Genomic DNA, 20,743 nt, shown 5'->3' on the forward strand with positions numbered 1-20,743 from the left:
GTCGTCGAGGACAGTCCACATGCCCATCGGGTGACTGCAAGAGTCCTCTCGTCATGCGTCCGACGCAGGTCGCGAAGAGTGAGATCGACGGCGTGTGTGTACACGATGGTCGGCAGAAAGTGGTGAGGCCACATGGAGGCGCTTACTTGTGTCCAGACCGTTCGCCTAGCTGGCAAGGGAGAACGTGGGAAGATCCCCGATGATCACAACATCCCTCGTACCTCCACCTCATAGATCACCTGCTGCCAGACACTACTGCCAAGGTGCCGGAGGACCCGAATGCCAAAAGTCTTATCTCGAATTTATCCAAAATATCAACAGCTAGGGGTATCATATGCGACTTGCAAAATCACAGGGGTTGAGCCGCTGAGCGAGACTCACAATTTGCCTCGTCCCATTTACGCCAGGTTCAGTGCATGCCGGTGGCATTCAAGCACTCTCACTCTCACTCCCACCCTCCACATCATCTCTGAGCAATTGCTCCCATCCCGCCGGACCAGGTCCTTCGTAGAGACCTGGTCTTTTGGCCAATACTGTACCTATGCCTTGGTGTATCTCGATCTGAAATGGTTCGAATGGGAACTTCTCGCCACAGACGCTGAAATAGGCCTCCTCTGATCCATCTTTTCCTGGTCGAGCACCTTCCGCGAACTTTCCGTACTTGGGAATCACGCGAACGGCGCTGATCTTCCTGACCTTGACCTCGGGCATATCGAAGAACGTGTTCTTAGGCACAGCCAACAGCATTTTGATCTGCTTCGTGCGGCTGATGCCGCCGTCAATAGTGACAAGATCAAGCATGCCGTCTGACGGCAAAGAGGCTGGGAAGAAGGGCGCATCGCCAGCCATCCAACACATATTGCCGGAATAGAAGTTTCCCAACGTAGGATAAGTCTGCAAGGGCGTCCAACCTTGCTCGGGTGTGGGCAAAGGAGATTGTATTGTGCCGTACTTCAGGACTGGTAAGCCCTTCGTGCGAGTTTGTTCCCAGTCCGTATCGAGTTTGTGTCTCGCTTGTTCCGCGAAGTGATGTTTGATAGCGGCTTTGTCCACGATTTCCTCCTTGACGGCGATATCGCAAGGGTAGCGCTTCTTTGTCAGCAGACGCACAAGAAAGCCGTAGGTGAATCGCGCTTCACCCATCCAACGAATGTTATCCGTGCCCAGATCGCTTTCTGCTACTATGCCGATGCTCTGGCTCAGGAAGCTCAAGGTTCGTTTGTCGCCCTGTGTCACGCTGGCAAGGTCAAACGGTGCACGCTGACCTTTGACCACGGCAAGTGCCGCAATCGCGGGATCGCCTGTGCCATTAAAGTTCCAGCAGAAAGCATTGCCGGAGCCACAAGGGAGCTGCGTCACAGCTATCTTTTGAAGAGCATGCGGGTCTGTATGCTGGGCAAGACCGTTGAAGCATTCATGCGGCAGTCCGTCACCAGAGCAGCATGCCAGTACATCGTATGTGTCCAGGTCGAGTTTCGACGCGATGTCGACTGCGTGTCCGCTATAGGCTGTTCGCTCGACATCAACTGAGCAGCGTGCAGCAGCCAGGATGGGCTCGACGCGGGATGTGTACAGTTTTGCGGCTCTGCCTGTTCCTCCAAATGGGTTGATGAGCAGCTTTATTCTCTTCTGGCGCTGAGTCGTGCCGGGATAGGCGCGGGACATGAGTCGCTCGACCCATTTGATGGCGCTATCAGAGGCAGACTCGAAGGTGTAATGCAGGTATGCGACGTTGACAGTGGATTTAGATGCTTTGGCGTAGTGAATCGTGATACTGAGCTGAGCGATTTCGGCCCAAAGGATGTTGTAGTAGGGTATCGAACGCGTCTGAGCTGTGCCTGTCGTTACCGTATGTCAGATCAGCTTGTAGACTGGAACGCGCCTGCCCTTCGGTGGGCTATACAAACGCACCTTCACTCAGTAGCCCGCAACATCGAGTCCGGCTTGACCCATAGAGCCCTTCGTCGAGCAATATCAAGGAATCTGTGCCCAACGTGAGCGTCGCGTTCCGTCCTAGAGCGAGCGTCGCCGACGCGATCAGCTCTCGCTCGGTGTCGTGCGGTATCGCTGCCGGTCTGTCCACACGTTCGTGGTCATCCACAGCAGCGTGATCGGAGAAGGGATCCGCAGAAGCCATATTCGGAGACTGGCTCTTGCGCTATCTACTTGTACATGGCAGTAATACAAGCATTGAGAACAATGAGAGGAGACGAGACATGGCCGAGACAATGAGCAAATGACGAGAAACACTGGAAGAGCAACAGAAGCGAGCGTTGGCCTTAAAACCTGTACAGATGTGGTCCAACTGAAACCTGGAGTTTGCCGAGATGTGACTGTACACTCGGTGTCCCTTTTGGTGGCGGTGGGGGCTTACGCGAGACCGGCGTACTTAATCAGGTACCTCGAGGTACCCTCTGACCTTAACTTGACATACATCCCTATCTCGCAACTTCGCAAGTCATTCAGGACATAGTATCTTCCTCTGGGCACGCAGTCTCACTGTCCTGGTGCCCGTCTCACTGACTATCGGTCATGCGGTTGTGCCGCATGGACACGCTGAAGCATACACGGTGAGATCGACAGGCGACCCATCAGACTCGCACTTCGTGACCACAATGATTGTAAGGTGAGCTATCACTGAAGCTACACGTCGAATTTGCAAGGCTTCCGTGATGCTTCGCGACCGAAATGATACTAGTAGTTCAGATTCACTCAATCGTCTGAACACTCCTCCCGCGACAGCAAGCTCTCGATTATGTCTTGATCGACTTACTCCCAACCCTGAATTCGGTATCGACGACTGTCGCCACGAGACTTTCCACCGCATACACAGACACGGCAGGCGCGACGTTGTTGAAGGTACCTGCCTCCATACTGATGTACACGCGCAGCAGGAGCGCTCAGTCTGCAGGTCAAAGCTGGTCCTCTTTGATCTTTTCCTTTCTCACTCTTTCACACACACTCACTTTGCCGTACATTTTCTTAGCGTCCAACAGCATCATATCCCTGTCAACATGTCTGCTAGCATTCCACTGTCAGAAGTATCGACCATCAAGGTTTCACCACTCTCAAATGAAGATACCGACACCGACAAAGGCCGCCCTAGCCTATAGAAGAGAGAATGGCGTCGCATAGTCGGCACCGTTGGCGGAGTCCTCCTGACTCTGCTTATCATCGGCGGCATCGTCGTCCTTGCAATCCGGGGTGCAAACTGGTATCCAAACTATAGCACTTTGAATTACATTCTCACTGGAAGGTTTGCCGGGGAGGACTTCTTCGATGGTTTCGACTACTATCAAGGCCATGATGTTGCGCTAGGCTCCGCCCGGTAAGTTCGATAACGCCACGCCAGATTTGCTCTACTGACTATCATGTTACAGCTATGCCAATCAAGCAGATGCGAGGAGACTCAATCTGACCTATGCGTCTGTCAACTCTGCAGTCCTCCGCGTCGACATGCGAGACGACATTGCCATGCCAGACGTTCGAACTTCTGCTCGCATTGAGTCCAAAACAGTCCACAACCGAGGACTTTTCGTTTTCGATATCAGACACGCTCCGTACGGCTGCGCAACATGGTCTACGCTTCGCATTAGCACTCGCGATCTGGGAGACAGAGGTCAGATTGATGTTATAGGTGGCGTCAACCTGAACAATGCTGGTAGGCAAGTGGCTCTGCGAACACCTCCTCGCGGCAACCAAGCCATTCTGGGCTCGGCAGATGTATGCAGAATGAACGTCAAGAGAAAGCAGTCCGGCAGATCTGTCAGCGACAATTGTTGCGATGGCGAAGGCACCTAGTGGAAGTGTTACTCGTCATCGGAAAGCGACCCGGACCCGGTCTTCAGCGATAGAGAGGACATGCGTGGGTGCCGTGTCACCGAGCGAGAGCCGATGAATGGCGCAGCTTTCAACAAGCGTGGCGGCGGTGTAATAGCTGTGGAGTGGCGTGTCGAAGGCATCAGAGCCTGGCTGTTTCAACGCCATGCGGTCCCCGCTGACCTGAGCAACGCAGTCAAAGGCAGCATGACGAGCCCAAATGTGACCAGCTGGGGCGAGGCCTTCGCCGACTTCCCCTACACCGACTGTGATTACATGAGCCAGTTCAAGAGTAGCAAGATCATTGTCAACATCGGCTTCTGTGGGGAGCTGCCTGGACTGGCGCAGGCTTTCGACGATGAGAGCAAATGTCCTGGATCATGTCAACAATACCTCAGTAGCCAACCGGGCTCGGCCTACAGCGAAGCGTACTGGGAGTTTGGAGGTTTCTGGGTGTTTCAGCCCTATCGATAGTCGAGGCCGAGATCCTCTTCATCGCCTTTGAGCATTGGACGCTAATCATCGGAAGGACTTGTGACGACACAAAGAATTATTCATAGCTGTGGTGACGAAAAGCGACTATCCATAGTTTAGGCAGCGAGAATCGATCATTGTTGACCTTCCAGGCTTGGACCATCCGCCTGAGACTACGACTATAACTTGAAGAGAAACTGCTGTCGGAACGTCACACGAAGCAGCACAGACAATTCGAGCTGCTTTCTCTCATCAATGGCGGCCTCAGCCTTCGCCCACTGCTCATCTACACGCCTTGCGAGCGTGATTATGCGCTGGTGTGCCTGCCTAGGGGATTTCTGTCGAGGGGCCTGACCGCCATCTACAGATCGGCTGCTGGTCGACCATCTCCCAGAACTGCGCTGGGTATCAGCTCAGGCTGTCACGGCTTTACCATGTTATGGCTCCTGCCCAACCGTTCCCTCACCGAAGCGAATAGCGCGTCCGTTCCCACGGCGTAGACGCGGATTCCGCATCTCATCGTGGCAGCTCAGAAATAGCCAAACGCCTCAGACTCATTTTGGGTGCAGCATCGTCCGCAGCGCCATTTCGTAGTCTTCGTCAGTAGCCACCACTAAGGTCCGCTTCCCCGAGTCTGAGGATCCAATGCTAGTGACAACGTCATCGCCAGACACGCCCTCGTTGAGACCCTTGTCGATCTGGAAACCAAGACATTCGCACTGCCTCGTCACCAGTTCCCGCAAATACGCGCTCTTCTCCCCAATGCCGCCCGCAAATACCAACGCATCAACCTCCCCACCCAGCTTGACATAGTACGAGCCAATAAACCCAACGATCCGATCCACGAACATATCCAGCGCGAGCTTGTGTGTCTCCGGCGCATTCGGATCCGCGATCTCAGCGAAGTTCGTCGTTCCCGTTAAAGCCTTCCAGCCAGACTTCTTATTCAAGATCTCCTCAGCGGTCGAGATATGCAGATCCTTGGTGCTGGAAGGGCTCAGCTTTGAGGCTTCGGATGTGTAGTGGAAGACCAAGCTCGGGTCAATGTCCCCGCTGCGTGTTGCGCCGGGGAGACCGGAGACTGGTGTCAGGCCCATGGTTGTGTCGATTGATTTGCCGTTCTTGATGGCACATGCTGAGGCCCCGCTGCCGAGATGCAGGGCTATGATGCTGGTTTCTGAGGGTTGTTTGTGGAGGTAACCGGAGACCTGCCGGAGGATATAGCTGTAGCTCAGACCATGGAAGCCGTATTTTCGGAGACCTTTCTCCTTGGCAATCTTGGGATCAATGGCGTAAGACTTCACATGATCTGGCATTGATGAGTGAAAGGAGCTGTCGAAACACGCAACATTGGTGACTTTGGGCAGCTGCTCGTGACACGCTCGCATTAGGGAGACGGCACTGGCATTGTGAAGGGGTGCTAGATCGGAGAGGGCCTCGATCTTGTGGAAGGTCTCTCGTGTGATCAGTTCATCGTCGCGGAAGGAGCCGCCTTGCACGACGCGGTGGCATGCGTATTCGATGTCGTCGCCGGTTTTGACATCCACGTCTTTGTCGGCAGTGAAACTCTTCAAGACGTGCTCGAATGCCGCGGCGTGGTCGTCGACCGAGATCTCCCTCGACTGTTTGTTGTATTTGATGCTCGAGCCCTTCTGACCAATCGCGGAGACTTCGGCCTTGGCCAAGAGGCTCAATGTCCTTTTGTCCTCAGAGCTTCGGTAGAGACCACACTTGAGACTGCTGCTGCCGGCATTGATTGAGAGAATCAGGTGCGCCATGGCGTTGCACGGCGTTATCGAGCCCACGGCTACTCAGGCTGGCGGCGCGGGTGACTTTGATCCCTCTTCATTCCGCCGTGGGACCCGCGTCAACGAAACGTCATAGGCAATGATTTTGAGCGAGCTGTCACCGCGTCTTCCGGAAGCCGGAAGTCTCATGCGCTACCTGCAGGGCACGAAACTCTCGTGAGTGAGGGCACAACTCTGTGGTAAGCATCTCATATATTTTCTGCGCGCCCGTATGGATTCATCATGGTCTCTGAATGCGCAATTGGAAGGTGCTGCTGTGCGTTTGAAGAAAAAGAAAATGCCGTCACCCTAATCTAACTCATTGAGTCTCGCGGTCTTTCTTTCCACAAGAATCGAAACACCTTATCTTCACGTGCGTCAAGGAAGTCGGCAAGGGTGGCGACCAAACTTACTTGGTCGTCATTTCCATAAACCTCCGAACCCACTGCACCAGTGATCAGACTCTGCGTCACATATTTAGTGAGTGTTGTACAAAAGCACATCAGTTCGGAAGAGCTCGATCCTAAACGCAGACTCGCCTGATCATGAAAGATACACGAAGTTTTGCCTAGCACTCTACCGCCGTGTCGAAAACAAGCCACAGAAGACCTACCTCGAAACCCCCATATCCAGAATTCGGAGCTTGATCATATTATCATAATCGAACCAACCTACCAGTGTCGCCGCCATGCCAGGCGAGATCATTGACCGTCCTAATCCGCCGCCAGCGCCATCACATGTTCCCGACCATGTCTCAGACCTCCTCGTCAAGCTTGAGAAGCCAAGTCTGCCAGAGAAGGCCAATCAAGCACTGCAGAAGTACCGACGTGCCGCCAACTACATTGCTGCAGCAATGATCTTCCTGCGAGATAATGTTTATCTCGAACGCGACCTCAAATTCGAAGACATCAAGCCACGCCTGCTGGGTCATTGGGGGACATGCCCCGGCTTGACCCTGTTGTACTCTCATCTGAACTACCTCATCAAGGAACAGGATCTCGACATGATCTACGTTGTCGGCCCAGGTCATGGAGCACCTTCAATTCTAGCAAACCTGTGGCTGGAGGGCTCTCTCGGGAAGTTTTATGCCGAGTGTGGCCGAGACGCCAAAGGACTGAAGAGCTTGATCACTGGCTTCAGTACTACTGGCGGCTTTCCCTCGCACATCAATGCAGAGACCCCTGGATCCATTCACGAAGGTGGCGAGCTTGGCTATGCCTTGTCTGTGTCATTCGGCGCCGTCATGGACAACCCAGATTTGATCGCTTGCTGTATAATCGGCGACGGCGAATCCGAAACTGGACCGACTGCCACAGCATTTCACTCAATTAAGTATCTGGATCCAGCTGAGTCCGGTGCCGTTCTGCCCATCATTCACGTCAATGGTTTCAAAATCAGCGAGCGCACAATCTTCGGATGCATGGACGACAAGGAGATGGCGGCGTTAATGACTGGCTACGGATATCAGCCTCGTGTAGTCGATGATCTGGATGATATCGATGCTGATCTGCATAACAGCATGCAGTGGCTGTCTCGGAGATACGAAGGATTCAGAAGGCGGCTCGAGAGGGCAAACCTATTCGCAAGCCTCGATGGCCTATACTGATTCTCCGGACGCCGAAAGGCTGGTCCGGTCCGAAGAAGGTCCATGGTCAATTTGTCGAAGGGTCATTCCATGCCCACCAAGTGCCACTTGCCGCAGCCAAGAGCGAGCCGGACGAGCTTCGCGATCTGCAAACCTGGCTGGAGTCCTACAAGCCAAAGGAGTTGTTCAAGGAGGATGGCGATGTCGTTGATGAAGTCAAGTCGATCTTGCCAACCAAATCTCAGCGTCTGCTCGGTCAGAAGCCTGAATCTTACATGACTCATTATGCACTATCGATACCCGATTGGCGCAAATTTGAGGTCAAGAAAGGCTCCTCGGCTTCATCAATGAAGACGATCGGCAATTACTTGGAGCAGGTGGTGAAGGACAACCCAAAGACATTCAGAATCTTCTCACCAGACGAGTTCGAGTCCAACAAGCTGGATGCCGTACTGAATAGCACTGGCCGCAACATGCAGTGGGATCAGTACTCCTGGGGCCAAGGTGGGCGTCTGATCGAAACACTGAGCGAGCATCAATGTCAAGGCTTCATGCAAGGATATACCCTGACTGGACGAACCGCATTGTTCCCGTCGTATGAGGCCTTCCTCGACATTGTCCATTCCATGATGGTGCAGTATGCGAAATTCACTAAAGTGCTTCGTGAAATGCCGTGGCGGACAAAGCTGTCCAGCATCAATTACCTTGAGACAAGCACAGCCTGGCGACAGGAGCACAACGGCTTCTCGCACCAGAACCCTTCTTTCATTGGAGCAGTCCTCAATCTAAAGTCCAGCGCGGCCAGAGTCTACCTACCACCAGACTCCAACACATTCCTTTCCACAATGGCCCACTGCCTCAACTCCACGGGCTACGTCAATTTAATGGTTGGAGCGAAACAGCCCACTGCCGTGTTCCTATCGCCGGAAGAGGCAGATGCACATTGCAGAGCTGGAGCATCCGTGTGGAAACAGTTTTCGACTGATAGCGGCTTAAGACCAGATGTCGTACTTGTCGGCATCGGAACGGAGCTTACTTTCGAGGTCGTGGCTGCGGCAGATTGGCTGAGGAGAAACGTTCCCGAATTGCGAGTTCGCGTGGTCAATGTGACAGACCTCCTGGTGCTTGAATCCAACTCGCTGCATCCCCATGGTCTAGATGACGAGGCATTCTGCTCGCTGTTCACAGCAGACAGGCCTATCCATGTCAACTATCACGGGTACAAGAACGAGATCAGAGGCCTACTATTCGGCCGACCGGATACTCAGCGAATCTCGATCGCTTCCTACGATGAAGAAGGGACAACAACCACGCCATTCGACATGCTCTTGCTCAATCATACCTCTCGATTCCATGTTGCCATTCAGGCTGTGAAGGGAGCTGCCAAGCACAATGAGAAGGTGCAGTTGAGGTTACACGAGCTCACCAGTGCGCTCACTGGTCTCATCACGGAGACGAAGAAGTACATTGTTGAGAATAAGTCTGGTAAGTCGTGTTCATTTCCCAAGGTGATGAAGTAGCTAACGTATCATGCAGATCCAGAGTATCTGAATGATGTTGGCAACCTAAAGATAGACACGGCTTCGCTGTCGGAAGGCTGATGGAGAACTTTCCGATGCGGACTCCTGTATTGCTAGCTATCAGGGCTCACAGGACGTCTCGGCCTGTAGAGTCTTCCCGACCTAAATTGCTGTATGCTGCCAGAGGAACGATTCTTACGTATACGACGTAAGAGGCATCACCTATGCAAATATATTCACAGCATTCTTTCCATGGCAATCTCATTTTTGATGACGTAGCCAATGAGCTATCCTTCCTTGAATGCACCTGTGGTCACTCATTTTCGACCCTGCAGCTACCGTTCCCTCACTATCTTTGCAAGGCAACAGCACCTTACTGTTAGTGAATACTTGTTCCCCATGTAGGCACGGCGCGGGAAGTATACATCCGAGCCCGAGCCCGAGCACCGTCTTAGACCCTTATTCTCACTAATGCGTGAATTACGAACTGCCTACACGGGTGGCAAGGGACCGCTTTTTGGTTCATGTCAGGGCCGCAAGTCCACGTCTATGCCGTACGTCCCAATAACACACAGAGGGCGCCCTGAGTTGAGAAGCGCCCAGATCGATAGGGTTGAGGTCGACGGCGCGAGGCGCCCTAGATCTGGGGAGGGTCGTCGGATAGATCTCGCAGGAATTTCTGGCGATGCCTCAAACAGTATGAGGTACATCGTCACCGTCGAGTGCCTCAGGTAGGTGAAACCCTTCGCCTTATGATCATGCATAGGATATACATCGGTGCCATGGTCGCGATAGAGGACCTGAGGGCATCAATGCGACAACTGTGTACGTGCCCACCATCCTGACCATCCTCAACTCACAGCTAGCATCCAACATGGGCCGCGTCGATGTCCATCACCACTACTATCCAGAAGTCTTCACGAAAGGTAGAGTCCTATCACATACTCCCTCGGTCTTCGACTGACGAGCATGACAGCACTGCAAGAAGCCAGCGGAGATCCCTCAGGATGGACAGTGCCAGAATGGACTATCTCTGCAGACCGTGAGCTATGCGCCGCTGTTGGCGTCTCCAAAGCATACCTCTCCGCCACTGCTCCCGGTCCCGACATTGCAGGCAGCCCCGAGAAGGCAGCAGCTCTCGCCCGACAGATGAATGAAGCCGGCGCAGCCATTGTCAAGTCCGATCCAGAGCACTACGGCTTCTTCGCCTCCGTTCCAACGCTCCTCGCGCCCGAACTCGCCATCACCGAGATCCGCTATGCCCTCGACACCTTCCACGCCGCCGGCATCATCCTCATGACCCGCTACGGCGACGACAATCACTACCTCGGCCACCCCGACTTCGTCCCAATTTGGAGGAACTTAATGCCCGGTCCGCTGTTGTCTTCATCCACCCCACCTCCCCCGTAGACAAGACCCACGTCAACCCACACCTTCCCGGTCCAATGTTCGACTACCCGCAAGAAACCGGCCGCACAGCCATGGACTTGATCACCCAAAACCGCATGCCATCCGTGCGAAACTGCAAAATCATCCTCTCCCACGCCGGCGGCACCATGCCGTACACCTTCATGCGCGCCGCGGGCATGCTTCCGCACACGCCGTTCACCGTGGGGAAGTCCACGGAGGAGTTGTTGGCGGAGGCGAGGGAGTTCTACTATGATACTGCCATTAGCTCGAATGAGTTCACGCTGGGGCTTTTGTTCAAGTTTGCTAAGCCGGGGCATGTGTTGTTTGGGACGGACTTTCCGAACGCGCCGAGGAGAGGAATTGAGTACTTCACAGGGCAGTGGGAGAGGTTTGAGGCGGACGCGGAGAGGAGGGATGGGCTGGATTTTGGGAATGCGAGAGCATTGTTTGAGGAGTTGTAGCCGCCCATCGGACTGTATAAGTTCAATGCAAGGAGCCACCGCCATCTGGATTCGTTAGCACTCCATTCATAACGAAGTCGAACGAGTCATCTTACCAATCGTGATCAAAGACCCAGTAGCATAGTCAGCCCTCACAGCATACAAATACGCCTCAGCAATATGCTCTGGCGTACCACAAAAGCCCACCGGCAAGGCATCACCCATCTTCTTCAGCTTCGTTTCTTGGTCCTCCATTCCCATTTTATCCCACAGCTCCGTCGCAACGATACCTGGCACCACACAATTGACCCTGATCTTCTTCTCCTTCAACTCCTGCGCCAAGCCCCTGGTCATCGTGAACAGGCCAGCGTTCAGCGCCCCGCCAATACTTGCTGTCACGCCGGGATCCACGCCGCCAGTGCCGGAGGTGAGGGTTAGTGAGCCGCCGGGGCGAATGATGTCGTGCTTTGCGGCGGCTTTGCCGCAGACTGCTGAACCCCAGAACTTGACGCCGAAGAGGTGGCGGCACTCGTCGAAGTTAGCGTCGGCGATGGGGCCGCGGATGATTTTGTCGACGCCGCTGAAGATGAGGTGGTCGATTGGGGCGAGAGAGAGCAAGAGTTGTGTAAAGGCTGCCTCATCGCGGACGTTGCCGACGTGGCCTTTCAGTTTGGCGTTTTGGACTTTGGCGGTGATGGCGTCTACTTTGGATTGAGATGAGGAGATGATTGTTACGTGGGCGCCGTGTTCGAGTAGGGCTAGGGCGGCGCCATAGCCGATGCCTGAAGATCCGCCGACGACCACCACTTGCTTGTCTACCAACTTGTCACGAGAGGCGGCCATGATCGTTTAGAGAGTATGTTGTGGGCATCGTTTGGGAGAAAGCCGCTCGGCTTACGGCTTTGTATGTCTACAACTTGAGGTCTGCCCCGCAATGGCGACATATGCCCCTTGGAGAATCATTGCGTCGTGTGCAGGGCGTAGTCGAGCGTTGCGATGGTGGTCAACAACCTCGATGGGACAGACACACGCTTCGTGTTTACAGACAACGCCGTCAGTGCTGCGTGGTGCTGGAATCATTGTCTTCAATGCAAACCTCAACACATCGACCGTGGCAGACGGCTTCGCTCGAGCGGAAAGTTTCGTGACCTGACTTCCTCGGTGTTTTCACCATGTCGTCATACAGTACAACGTCGCGAATGCTTCAAGGCCTCTGAAAGCGTCCAGAGATGATAGCTGTCCAATATCGTATGGAGACGCTAACGCAAGGCATCAACAGTGGTGAAGCAGGTAGTTTCGCCCACATACAACAGGTAGGACGACACGCAAAGCACCATGCCTGGCCAACTACCAATCTACACGCCCTCCCCCACCCTGCACACCCAACTCGACACCTATCGCACCAGTCTGAACACCGAGTTCAGCCTGATCCTCACCGACTACCACGCCCTGCAGCACTTCTCCGTCACCCGCCCCAACGACTTCTGGCTCTCATTATGGCGCTTCCTGCCCATCAAAGCATCCCGACAGCCAATCTTGGGTGTAGATGAAAGTCTGCGGATCGATGAATTCCCCGAGTTCTACAAGGGGAGCCGACTGAACTACGCAGAGAACTTGCTTGGCGGCGGTATTGGTAATGGTCTCGCGGTGAAGGCGTTGACGGAGGAGGATATCCGGTTGGGCCGGCAAGGTGAGGAGGTTACTTGGGATGGGTTGCGGGAGCGGACGAGGGTGTACGCGGATGCGATGCGAGAGAGTGGATTGAAGCAAGGGGACGTGATTGTTGTTATTGGGGGAAGTACGGTTAAGAGTCTTTGCTTGTTACTCGCGGCGGCGAGTATTGGGTGTATTTTCTCGAGCTTCGCAACGGATGCTGGTGAGAGGGTGCTTATGGATCGGGTGGGGCTGTTGAAGCCGAGGCTGTTGTTTGCGGAGAGCAGGTATGTGTACAATGGGAAGGAGCATGATATTGCGGAGCGAGTGAGGAAGGCTTGGGAGGAGAGCGAGAAGGCGGAGGGGGCGGAGATTGTTGGTACCACGGAGGGGAGAGTGCCGGAGGGTTGGACGTCGATGGCGGAGTTCCTAAAGCGAGCAAAGGGCAGGAAGTCGGTATTTGAGCAGTTACCTTTTCATACACCGTTTGTGGTCATGTTCTCAAGCGGGACGACTGGAACACCGAAAGGGATTGTGCATTCACAAGGTGGTTTGGTGGTGAATGGGATGAAGGAGCATATACTAAACTATGATCATGGGCCAGGGAGTGTGCATTATCATTATGCTGGCATTGGCTGGACGCTGTGGAATATCATGAGTAAGTGCCCGGGTCCGAGGAGAGTGACACATACTGACGAGGCAAAGTCGGAGCCCTATTTACGGGCGCGCAGATTGTGAGTAGGTATTCTAGGTCGACCCACCATGATCTCTGACAGGTGATTTGCAGGTGCTTTACGATGGCTCTCCATTCTACCCAACGCCCGAGAAGTGTCTACAAGCAGTCCTCGCCGCAGGCGTGACCTCCTTCGGCGCCGGCCCACGCTACTTCGCAGAACTACAGAAGGCCGGCGTCGACGCGAAGCCCTACACCCAGAAGGTCGACAAGATCCCGTCCGCCGGCGCCCTCCTCACGGCCTCCTTGTCGCAATGGATCGTATCCTCCTTCGGCTCTCACCCCTGCCAAATCTCCACGTCCGGCGGTACTGAGCTGTGCGGCAACTTTGTCCATGGCAGTCAGACACTACCCGTGTACGCGGGCGAGAACGCTGCAAAGTGCCTGGGCATGGACGTCGACATTTTCACGCCCGAGGGCAAGTCCGCTCCCTAGGGCGAGAGCGGTGAGCTGGTCTGCAAGAAGCCATTTCCCAACATGCCAGCTATGTTTCTCAACGATCCAGAAGGGAAGAAGTACAAGGCAGCGTACTTTGAGGGCTTTCCGCATGTCTGGACGCACGGAGACTTTGCGTATGTCAACCCAGAAACGAAGGGCATTGTGATCACGGGCCGCAGCGACGGGGTACTGAACCCATCTGGGATCAGATTTGGCAGTGGCGATATCTACGCTGTGCTGGAGCGGCATTTCAAGGGGAAGTTCTTGGATGCGATTTGCGTAGCGCAGCAGCGGCATGAGAGGGATCAAAGTGAGCGAGTGCTGCTGTTCTTGCAATTGCCAGGCGAGGAAATGACGGTGCGCGAGGATCTGGTGAAGGGAATCAAGGATGCGATTGCCACGGATCTGAGTAGGCGGCATGTGCCGAACTTCGTATTTGCCGCGAGGAGGATCCCGTATAATGTTAACGGAAAGCGGCTTGAGATTCCGCTGAAAGCTGTCATTTCGGAGGGAGAGAAGGCCTTCGGGAAGAGGAAATTCACCGCTGAGGAAAGAGATGTGTTGGAGGACTTTCTGCCGTATTTCGAGGTTGAGAAGATGGCAAAGAATCATGGCGGTGGAAAGGTGAAAGCCAAGCTGTGATCATCGTCGTCAGAATGCCGCAGTACATCTGGTTACTGCTGGGTATGTTACCGTTGCGTCCGATGAGTCTCTCTGCGACAACTAATCAGTCTCTGCGCTACGTCAAGTCACTCTCTCTGTCGCGTCAGATCACTCGCTCTGTTGCGTTAGATCAGTCGCTTCGCTGCATCAGATCAATCGCTCTATGAAGTCAGATCAGTTTCTTAGTTGTGTCAATTCTGCTTTTCATTTTTACTTTCAGTGCTTTGATTCTGCTTCTTTCACCCTCCCTCTATTCTGGTTCTTCACCTCTGCGTTCTCGGCAATATATCGCTTGTTGTACGATTGTTGGGGTAAATTGAACTCGCCTCAGCGATGAGTCTGTCACCCTAAATGCCAAATAATGCAAGAAGCAGCAACGACATCAATGGATCTTCGGTAATTCCACGCACTTTTCAATTGCTCGAGACCATAGCAATATCATTCGCGCATGAAGCAGCATGTTATCAGTCACTACCGTCCAGCTAGAGCTTCGCCTCCCTCCATGTCGCCTTCCTCTTCTCCCTGAACGCCGCGAGCCCTTCCCTTGAGTTCTGACTCTTCATTAGATCCTCGTAGTATCTCTCATGTACTAATTGGAAAGCGCGCTCTACACTCGCCGTTTCCCAAGCCTCTCGCAATGCCGCCCTCGTCACCACGATGCCATCAGGCGAGATGTTGGCGATCTGCTTCGCGACCTCGAGCGTCTCGTCCAGAACAGATTCTAGTGTCTTGGCGATGCGGGAGACAATGCGTAGGTCGAAGGCCTCTTGAGCCGAGACACGACGGCCGGTGAGGGCGATGTCGGAAGCGGCGTGCAAGCCAACGGTGCGGACGAGGCGCGGAAGGCCTCCTCCGTAGGCGTAGACTCCAACGGTGGCTTCGGGAAGGCCGAATGAGGCAGTTGGTGAGGCAACGCTTATGTCGCTGTTGATGTGTTGTCAGCAAGTTTGCTTTGTCGTGGAAGAGACAGTTCTGGCGACGATTCCCTACTGAGCGGAGCATGGATCGTGGACTTACGAATTCAACACCATCTCCATCCCTCCACCCAACGCCAGCCCATTCACGGCCGCCAAGATCGGCTTCTTCCCCTTCCGCCTCGACATCCCCCCAAACCCGCTCTCGGGCATGTCATACTTCCACAACTCCTCCTGTCCTACCTTTCCTTCCTCCTTGAGCTTCTGGCCCCGCTCGATGGCCAGAAGATCCGAGCCCGCGCAGAAAGCCTTGGTTCCGGTGCCGGTGAGAATGGCGCACCGAAGGGAAGGATGCGCATCATACCAGTCCCACAGGCGGGAGAGTTGGTGCGCGAGCGGGTAGTCTATTGCGTTGAGCTTCTTCGGGCGGTTGATGGTTGCGAGGAGGATCTGGGGAGTTGGGAAGGTGATGTCGACGTCTGTTACCAGGGGCGGGTTGTGTCCGGGCGGGAGGGGCGCCATGTTGATATAGTCGCTGGCCAGGCGAGCTATGGAGTTAGCTCCTGGTCTCGGTCTGCTTGTGAGGGTGGTGGCGTCCTATTTGAGTCGCTGTCAGAGCTTTATGACCGTGGGCGATTCTGGAGCATGTACGAGGGATAAGATGGATATGTACAAGTCTCTTGGCACGTCGATGACATATCCTAGCTTCAAAGCCGAGGCATCGATTTTGCCTTTCGAGCCAAGGACCTTATCAACCTCAGTAGACATGTTGCTATTCTATCAATTCATATCCTGTCACACTTGAAGCTCTGCTCATCGGCGTGAACACCGCAACCTTTGTAATCAATCGCTTGTCCCGAGTGTCGCTAAACGTAGCGAAGATAGCAAGCACAAGTAACGATTTCCGAAGCGGAATATCATGCTACAAGTGCTAGTTGTCATGTTAAAATGCAGGAACTCTGACGTCGAAAACAGTGGAGGCTTATTGTGGCACCTCATGATCGATCGCTCGCTTACTAGCTATATACTAGATCCTGCACGTATAGATCACTCGTCATAGACAGTGCTCCTCTTTCCGGTTCGAAGCCGGCTGCCCTCTCCATTGGACTGGGTATAAAACTGGGCTACTATACAGTGAATGGTAAATGCTATGCGCGCTCTGGGTACAGATGTGTGCGAATGTAATTTCTCGCATGCAAGGTCGTAAATCCTTCTCTTTGCCCACCTCTTTCGGACTCTGCTCAGACTTTACAAGAAGAGACCTGCGACAGCAACCGCAACGCAAACACCGACGCTCAGCATCGTGCCCGACAGACTCTGTTGCGCAGCCGCGCCTGTGAATGTTGCGACGGGAGGCTTGACGCCGGTGAAGTCGCTCACAGGCTTTGTAGCGATGGTGGTAGGAGAAGCTGGTGGCGTAGGCTTGACCTCAATCGAAGTCATTGGGGTGTCCTCAGGCGTGCAGTCACAGCTGGTGACGTAGGCATCTTCGGTGACGGTGACATACTTAGTGGATGCGCTGGCTGGGACATCGCTCCAGATGTACTCGGTCGAGCTGCTCTCGGTCGGCTCTACGGGCTTGCCACTAGTAGTAGTAGTCGAGACGTAAGCGTCGGACCAAGTTGGCTTCTCGCTACCCTCGACCGGCGCAGTGGTCGTCATTGTTGACGCAGACGTGTAGTCAGACCATGTGTAGAATTGTCCGCCTTCGACGGGCTTAGTGGTGGTCGTGGTGCTGGCAGTAGTCGTGGTTGTCTTCTCGCCGCCCTCAACTGGCTTGGTGGTCTCATCGCCCCAGTAGTCCGCCCAGCTGCTTGAGGAGGAGACAGTGGTTGTGGTCTCCTTGACTGGCGCAGTCGTGGTCGTTGTTGTTGAGAAATCAATATCGCCCCAAGTCGCGCTGGTGTAGATTGAAGAGGAGCTGATGGTCGTGGTGTCCTTGACAGGCGCAGTTGTCGTCGTGGTGGTTGAGAAGTCGACGTCAGCCCAAGTCGTGCTGGCAGAAGTCGAGGCGGAGCTCGTGGTGGTAGTGTCCTTGACGGGCGCAGTTGTCGTGGTCGTGGTTGAGAAGTCGACATCAGCCAAGTAGTGCTGGCAGACGAGGCGGAGCTCGTGGTGGTAGTGTCCTTGACGGGCGCAGTTGTCGTGGTTGTGGTCGAGAAGTAGACGTCGGCCCAGGTAGTGCTGGCAGAGGCTGAGCTAGTGTAGGTCGTTGTTGTAGTCTCTTTTGTAGTCGTGCTTGTCGTGGTGTCTTTGACTGGCGCGGTGGTGGTCGTTGTAGTTGTAGTATCCTTGACAGGCCAAGTCGTCGTGGTTGTCGTTGTGGGAGAAGTGGTAGAAGTAGTGCTGGAAGATTGAACATTCTTAGTAGTAGTGGTCGAAGTGGTCGTGGTCATGGACTTCGTGGTAGTGGTAGTGGGTTTCGTGGTGGTGGTAGTAGTGGTAGTGGGTTTCGTGGTGGTGGTAGTAGTGGTAGTGGGCTTCGTGGTGGTAGTGGTAGTTGTCGTGGTGGGAATGACATATTTGGAGGTAGTAGTGGTGGTCTTGGAGGTGGTGGTCGTCTTGGTAGTCGTGGTGGTCGTGGTAGGAATGACATACTTGGACGAGGTCGTCGTCTTGGTAGTTGTGGTGGTTGTTGTGGTGGTTGTCTTCGGTGGCCATCCGCCAAGAACCTTCTTGCAGGCCGTTTGCCAGCCGCCATTCTTCGCAGCAAGATAGTAGTCCCACAGCATGGCACCACCAAAGTTGGAAGTCTTGGCGACAGACTTGAGGATGGGCTCTACCTTGCTTATGTCAATCAATTGACTTTGTCCGTAGTCGCCGGCATCGGTGGCTCCAGGGCCAGCAGGCATGCCCACGAAGAGCTTGGTGTTCGGGTATGGTAGCAAGAGCTTAGACCAAGCATTGAATGATGGAGTGAACTGGTCGTTGCTGGTACCGAAGGTGGAGACGCCACAGTAGTTGTTGTAGAACTGGACGTTAACGTAGTCGAAGACACCAGTCTGAATGGTTGGGATCAGACCATCGGTGGTAGGGCACTGGGGCGCCGCGCTCAGGTAGTATTGTTTGCTCGTATCCTGTGCGAACAATGCCTTGAACGAGGTAGCCAGGTGAGGATGGTACGGTCCGGCTTGTCTACAGAATCGTCAGCAAAGATCGAGCGTCGTGCGATGCATTACTCACGTTCCCTCAACATCGAAGTCGACTCCGTCGATGACACTGTTGCCGAACGGACGAGGAATAACAACACCCTGTTGCACGGGACCAAACATCCTCCACAGCTGTACAGCGACCTGTTCGGCATGCGTGTTGCTCGTGAGCGATACATCGCTGTCTGCAATCGTGTTAGCCTTTCCACTCGCGTCGTTTCGAATGCGAATCCATACATCTTGGGTCACCACCCAGCGATATCAGCACCTTCTTGCCGTTGGCTTGGCACTTTTGGATGACGCCTGTGAAGGTGTGCATGTTGTCGAACACGTCCGGATATGTGACTCCAGTTACGGGGTTTGTCCAGAATTCTGACGCCCAAGCGTTATTGGCGAAGTTCATCTTGCAGTATCCATTGGCATCATTCTCCTTCGGGAAGTAGGTGACAAACGCAAGCGGAACGATGTCGACGCTTGGGTCTTCACACAGAGCCGCGAAATCGACATCCTGACCATTCTGTCCATAATAAGTCGTCACGAGCCCGCTGGGGGCACCACTCTGAGGTGGTCCATTCGGTGCTGCAGTTGCGACGGAAAAGAGAGTGGATGCCAGAACGCTGGCGGTAAAAGTAAAAGCGTGCATTTTGACTAGAATTAGAATAACAAAAAATGAATGGATGGGTCAACAAAGTACCCCAAAGTCGAAAGACTGAACGCGAAGCTGGAAAGCCCGCAAATGGAAGAGAGTGACTGATGGTAGGATCAAAATGCAGAAGTGAGGTCAAACGCCTCGCAGGCGGAGGGGATGAGAAAGTACATGTATCATGTTGGTCAGCCGCAGTGGGCGTGAGTACCCGCTCCAACGGTTACAGCGGAGTGTGGCATGGTGTTTGACCTTTCCGAGGCAATCTGGGACCCAAGATTCTGCCGAAGATGCGAACAGGGGTCGATTGTAGTCCACACTCTGGATTAGGCATCACGAGAGGCCTCGCTGTGAGGTGTTGAAGTCACTGTTCGGGCCCGGTCAAGCTCGCTCGCTCAATGCCCAGGCTAGGCGAGGGCCTATTCTCGTGCCTGAGGCCTCGAACAGATTGGCGCTTTGCCCGCCAAAGGTGGTCAGTGGGTGCTCGCCCATTCTCGCAGCCAGTAGAGATGGCATGATGGACTTTGCTGATTTCCTGAAGAGTTGGCGGTAGTAACGGCAGAAAAGCGGATGACCAAAAGAGGTTCGGACGTTTTGGCTGCGGCACTTGCGACCTTGTGGCGGCGCGCTTGCCGGTGCTTATGTCGGGACAATGCTCAGTCATTGGATGAGCAAAGCTTGACTCGCCTTTTAGCTCCGAATTTCTGCAAGTAAACTCAGGGGTTTCATCGCCAAGATCCACACTTCAGAACCTCATTTCCCCTGAGCTGACTATTCGTGGCTGAGGTCGACGGACTCGAAAGATGGTTTTTCGACAAGGACGGTCTTACGACCTTGACGCGCCGGAGCGGGATACATGGCTCGCATGGGCACAAGTCGATACCAGATGACGACGTAGACCTGTCAAAGCCCATGTTTGCTCCACGATCATCTCGAAAACTCTGCCGGATCTGCGTTGCAATCTATCGGTTGTCCTTGCAGCCATGAGGCGACAAGACGCCGAAATCGAGGTCGCAGATGCGTCGCAACTTGCGACAAGGTTGTAAGGGGATATCACGCGGCGGGGTCGATAAGATGAAAACAAGAAGAACTCTTCTATGGATTTGACCTCATCAAAAGTTCCTGGCGGCAGGAACGCAAGACATGAGTCAGCAGAATTTTCGGATCTTACCCGTCATCAAATTTCGTCCACTGTTCATGAGACTACCATCTAGGGACTTGTGCGAACAACGAGTTGCCCATCGTTGTTCATCGCCATTGTGCAACGCTTGCATTGCAACGACATGTGGTCAATTGCCCGACGACTGCGACTGCCCGGTTGCTGCCGCCTTGCTGTGACCGATATGGCTCATCCGACGATGTGACATCGCAAGCGAGACCAATTTAAATGTACTGCATATATGCCTAGCACTTTGCCTGGCGTCGAGCACAGCCTCAGCCACAAGGCGACCACTCTGTCAGGCTGCAAGGCAAACCTGCAATCGCAAAGACCGGACTCGAGCCACTACCAAACAC

The 20,743-nt window shown here is 54.1% G+C and overlaps 10 protein-coding genes across 10 annotated transcripts; 5 read left to right on the plus strand and 5 right to left on the minus strand.

The window, feature by feature from the left end:
- Nucleotides 1–429: 429 nt before the first annotated feature.
- On the minus strand, nt 430–2,137 carry AB675_5364 (Sphingoid long chain base kinase 4; the record flags this gene model as incomplete). The annotated part of the gene is made up of 2 exons (XM_018145570.1): nt 430–1,838; nt 1,912–2,137. 2 exons carry the CDS (start codon nt 2,135–2,137, stop codon nt 430–432), a joined length of 1,635 nt encoding a protein of 544 aa, XP_018001810.1.
- An 877-nt stretch (nt 2,138–3,014) lies between these two features.
- On the plus strand, nt 3,015–4,293 carry AB675_5365 (putative glycosidase C21B10.07; the record flags this gene model as incomplete). Its single annotated transcript, XM_018145571.1, has 4 exons — nt 3,015–3,041; nt 3,114–3,328; nt 3,381–3,723; nt 3,802–4,293. 4 exons carry the CDS (start codon nt 3,015–3,017, stop codon nt 4,291–4,293), a joined length of 1,077 nt encoding a protein of 358 aa, XP_018001877.1.
- A 554-nt stretch (nt 4,294–4,847) lies between these two features.
- On the minus strand, nt 4,848–6,071 carry AB675_5366 (putative acetate kinase; the record flags this gene model as incomplete). Its single annotated transcript, XM_018145572.1, has 1 exon — nt 4,848–6,071. The coding sequence occupies one exon, from the start codon at nt 6,069–6,071 to the stop codon at nt 4,848–4,850; it is 1,224 nt and encodes a 407-aa protein (XP_018002052.1).
- Nucleotides 6,072–6,768: 697 nt separating this feature from the next.
- AB675_5367 (putative phosphoketolase) lies at nt 6,769–9,266 on the plus strand (the record flags this gene model as incomplete). Its single annotated transcript, XM_018145573.1, has 3 exons — nt 6,769–7,554; nt 7,599–9,150; nt 9,202–9,266. The coding sequence occupies 3 exons, from the start codon at nt 6,769–6,771 to the stop codon at nt 9,264–9,266; spliced, it is 2,403 nt and encodes an 800-aa protein (XP_018002131.1).
- A 793-nt stretch (nt 9,267–10,059) lies between these two features.
- Nucleotides 10,060–11,056, plus strand: AB675_5368 (uncharacterized protein; the record flags this gene model as incomplete). The annotated part of the gene is made up of 3 exons (XM_018145574.1): nt 10,060–10,111; nt 10,162–10,557; nt 10,596–11,056. 3 exons carry the CDS (start codon nt 10,060–10,062, stop codon nt 11,054–11,056), a joined length of 909 nt encoding a protein of 302 aa, XP_018002073.1.
- A 22-nt stretch (nt 11,057–11,078) lies between these two features.
- Nucleotides 11,079–11,878, minus strand: AB675_5369 (Bacilysin biosynthesis oxido BacC; the record flags this gene model as incomplete). Its single annotated transcript, XM_018145575.1, has 2 exons — nt 11,079–11,101; nt 11,152–11,878. 2 exons carry the CDS (start codon nt 11,876–11,878, stop codon nt 11,079–11,081), a joined length of 750 nt encoding a protein of 249 aa, XP_018002046.1.
- Nucleotides 11,879–12,370: 492 nt separating this feature from the next.
- On the plus strand, nt 12,371–13,856 carry AB675_5370 (Acetoacetyl-CoA synthetase; the record flags this gene model as incomplete). Its single annotated transcript, XM_018145577.1, has 3 exons — nt 12,371–13,346; nt 13,394–13,422; nt 13,476–13,856. The coding sequence occupies 3 exons, from the start codon at nt 12,371–12,373 to the stop codon at nt 13,854–13,856; spliced, it is 1,386 nt and encodes a 461-aa protein (XP_018001789.1).
- A 42-nt stretch (nt 13,857–13,898) lies between these two features.
- Nucleotides 13,899–14,501, plus strand: AB675_5371 (Acetoacetyl-CoA synthetase; the record flags this gene model as incomplete). Its single annotated transcript, XM_018145578.1, has 1 exon — nt 13,899–14,501. One exon carries the CDS (start codon nt 13,899–13,901, stop codon nt 14,499–14,501), a length of 603 nt encoding a protein of 200 aa, XP_018001981.1.
- A 503-nt stretch (nt 14,502–15,004) lies between these two features.
- Nucleotides 15,005–16,204, minus strand: AB675_5372 (Carnitinyl-CoA dehydratase; the record flags this gene model as incomplete). The annotated part of the gene is made up of 3 exons (XM_018145579.1): nt 15,005–15,446; nt 15,540–16,033; nt 16,088–16,204. 3 exons carry the CDS (start codon nt 16,202–16,204, stop codon nt 15,005–15,007), a joined length of 1,053 nt encoding a protein of 350 aa, XP_018002019.1.
- Nucleotides 16,205–16,684: 480 nt separating this feature from the next.
- On the minus strand, nt 16,685–19,228 carry AB675_5373 (Endochitinase 33; the record flags this gene model as incomplete). Its single annotated transcript, XM_018145580.1, has 4 exons — nt 16,685–17,620; nt 18,109–18,571; nt 18,620–18,770; nt 18,823–19,228. The coding sequence occupies 4 exons, from the start codon at nt 19,226–19,228 to the stop codon at nt 16,685–16,687; spliced, it is 1,956 nt and encodes a 651-aa protein (XP_018001782.1).
- Between the last annotated feature and the right edge of the window lie 1,515 nt (nt 19,229–20,743).

This window comes from Cyphellophora attinorum, assembly GCF_001299255.1.
Source record: "Cyphellophora attinorum strain CBS 131958 chromosome Unknown Contig8, whole genome shotgun sequence".
NCBI lineage: Eukaryota > Fungi > Ascomycota > Eurotiomycetes > Chaetothyriales > Cyphellophoraceae > Cyphellophora > Cyphellophora attinorum.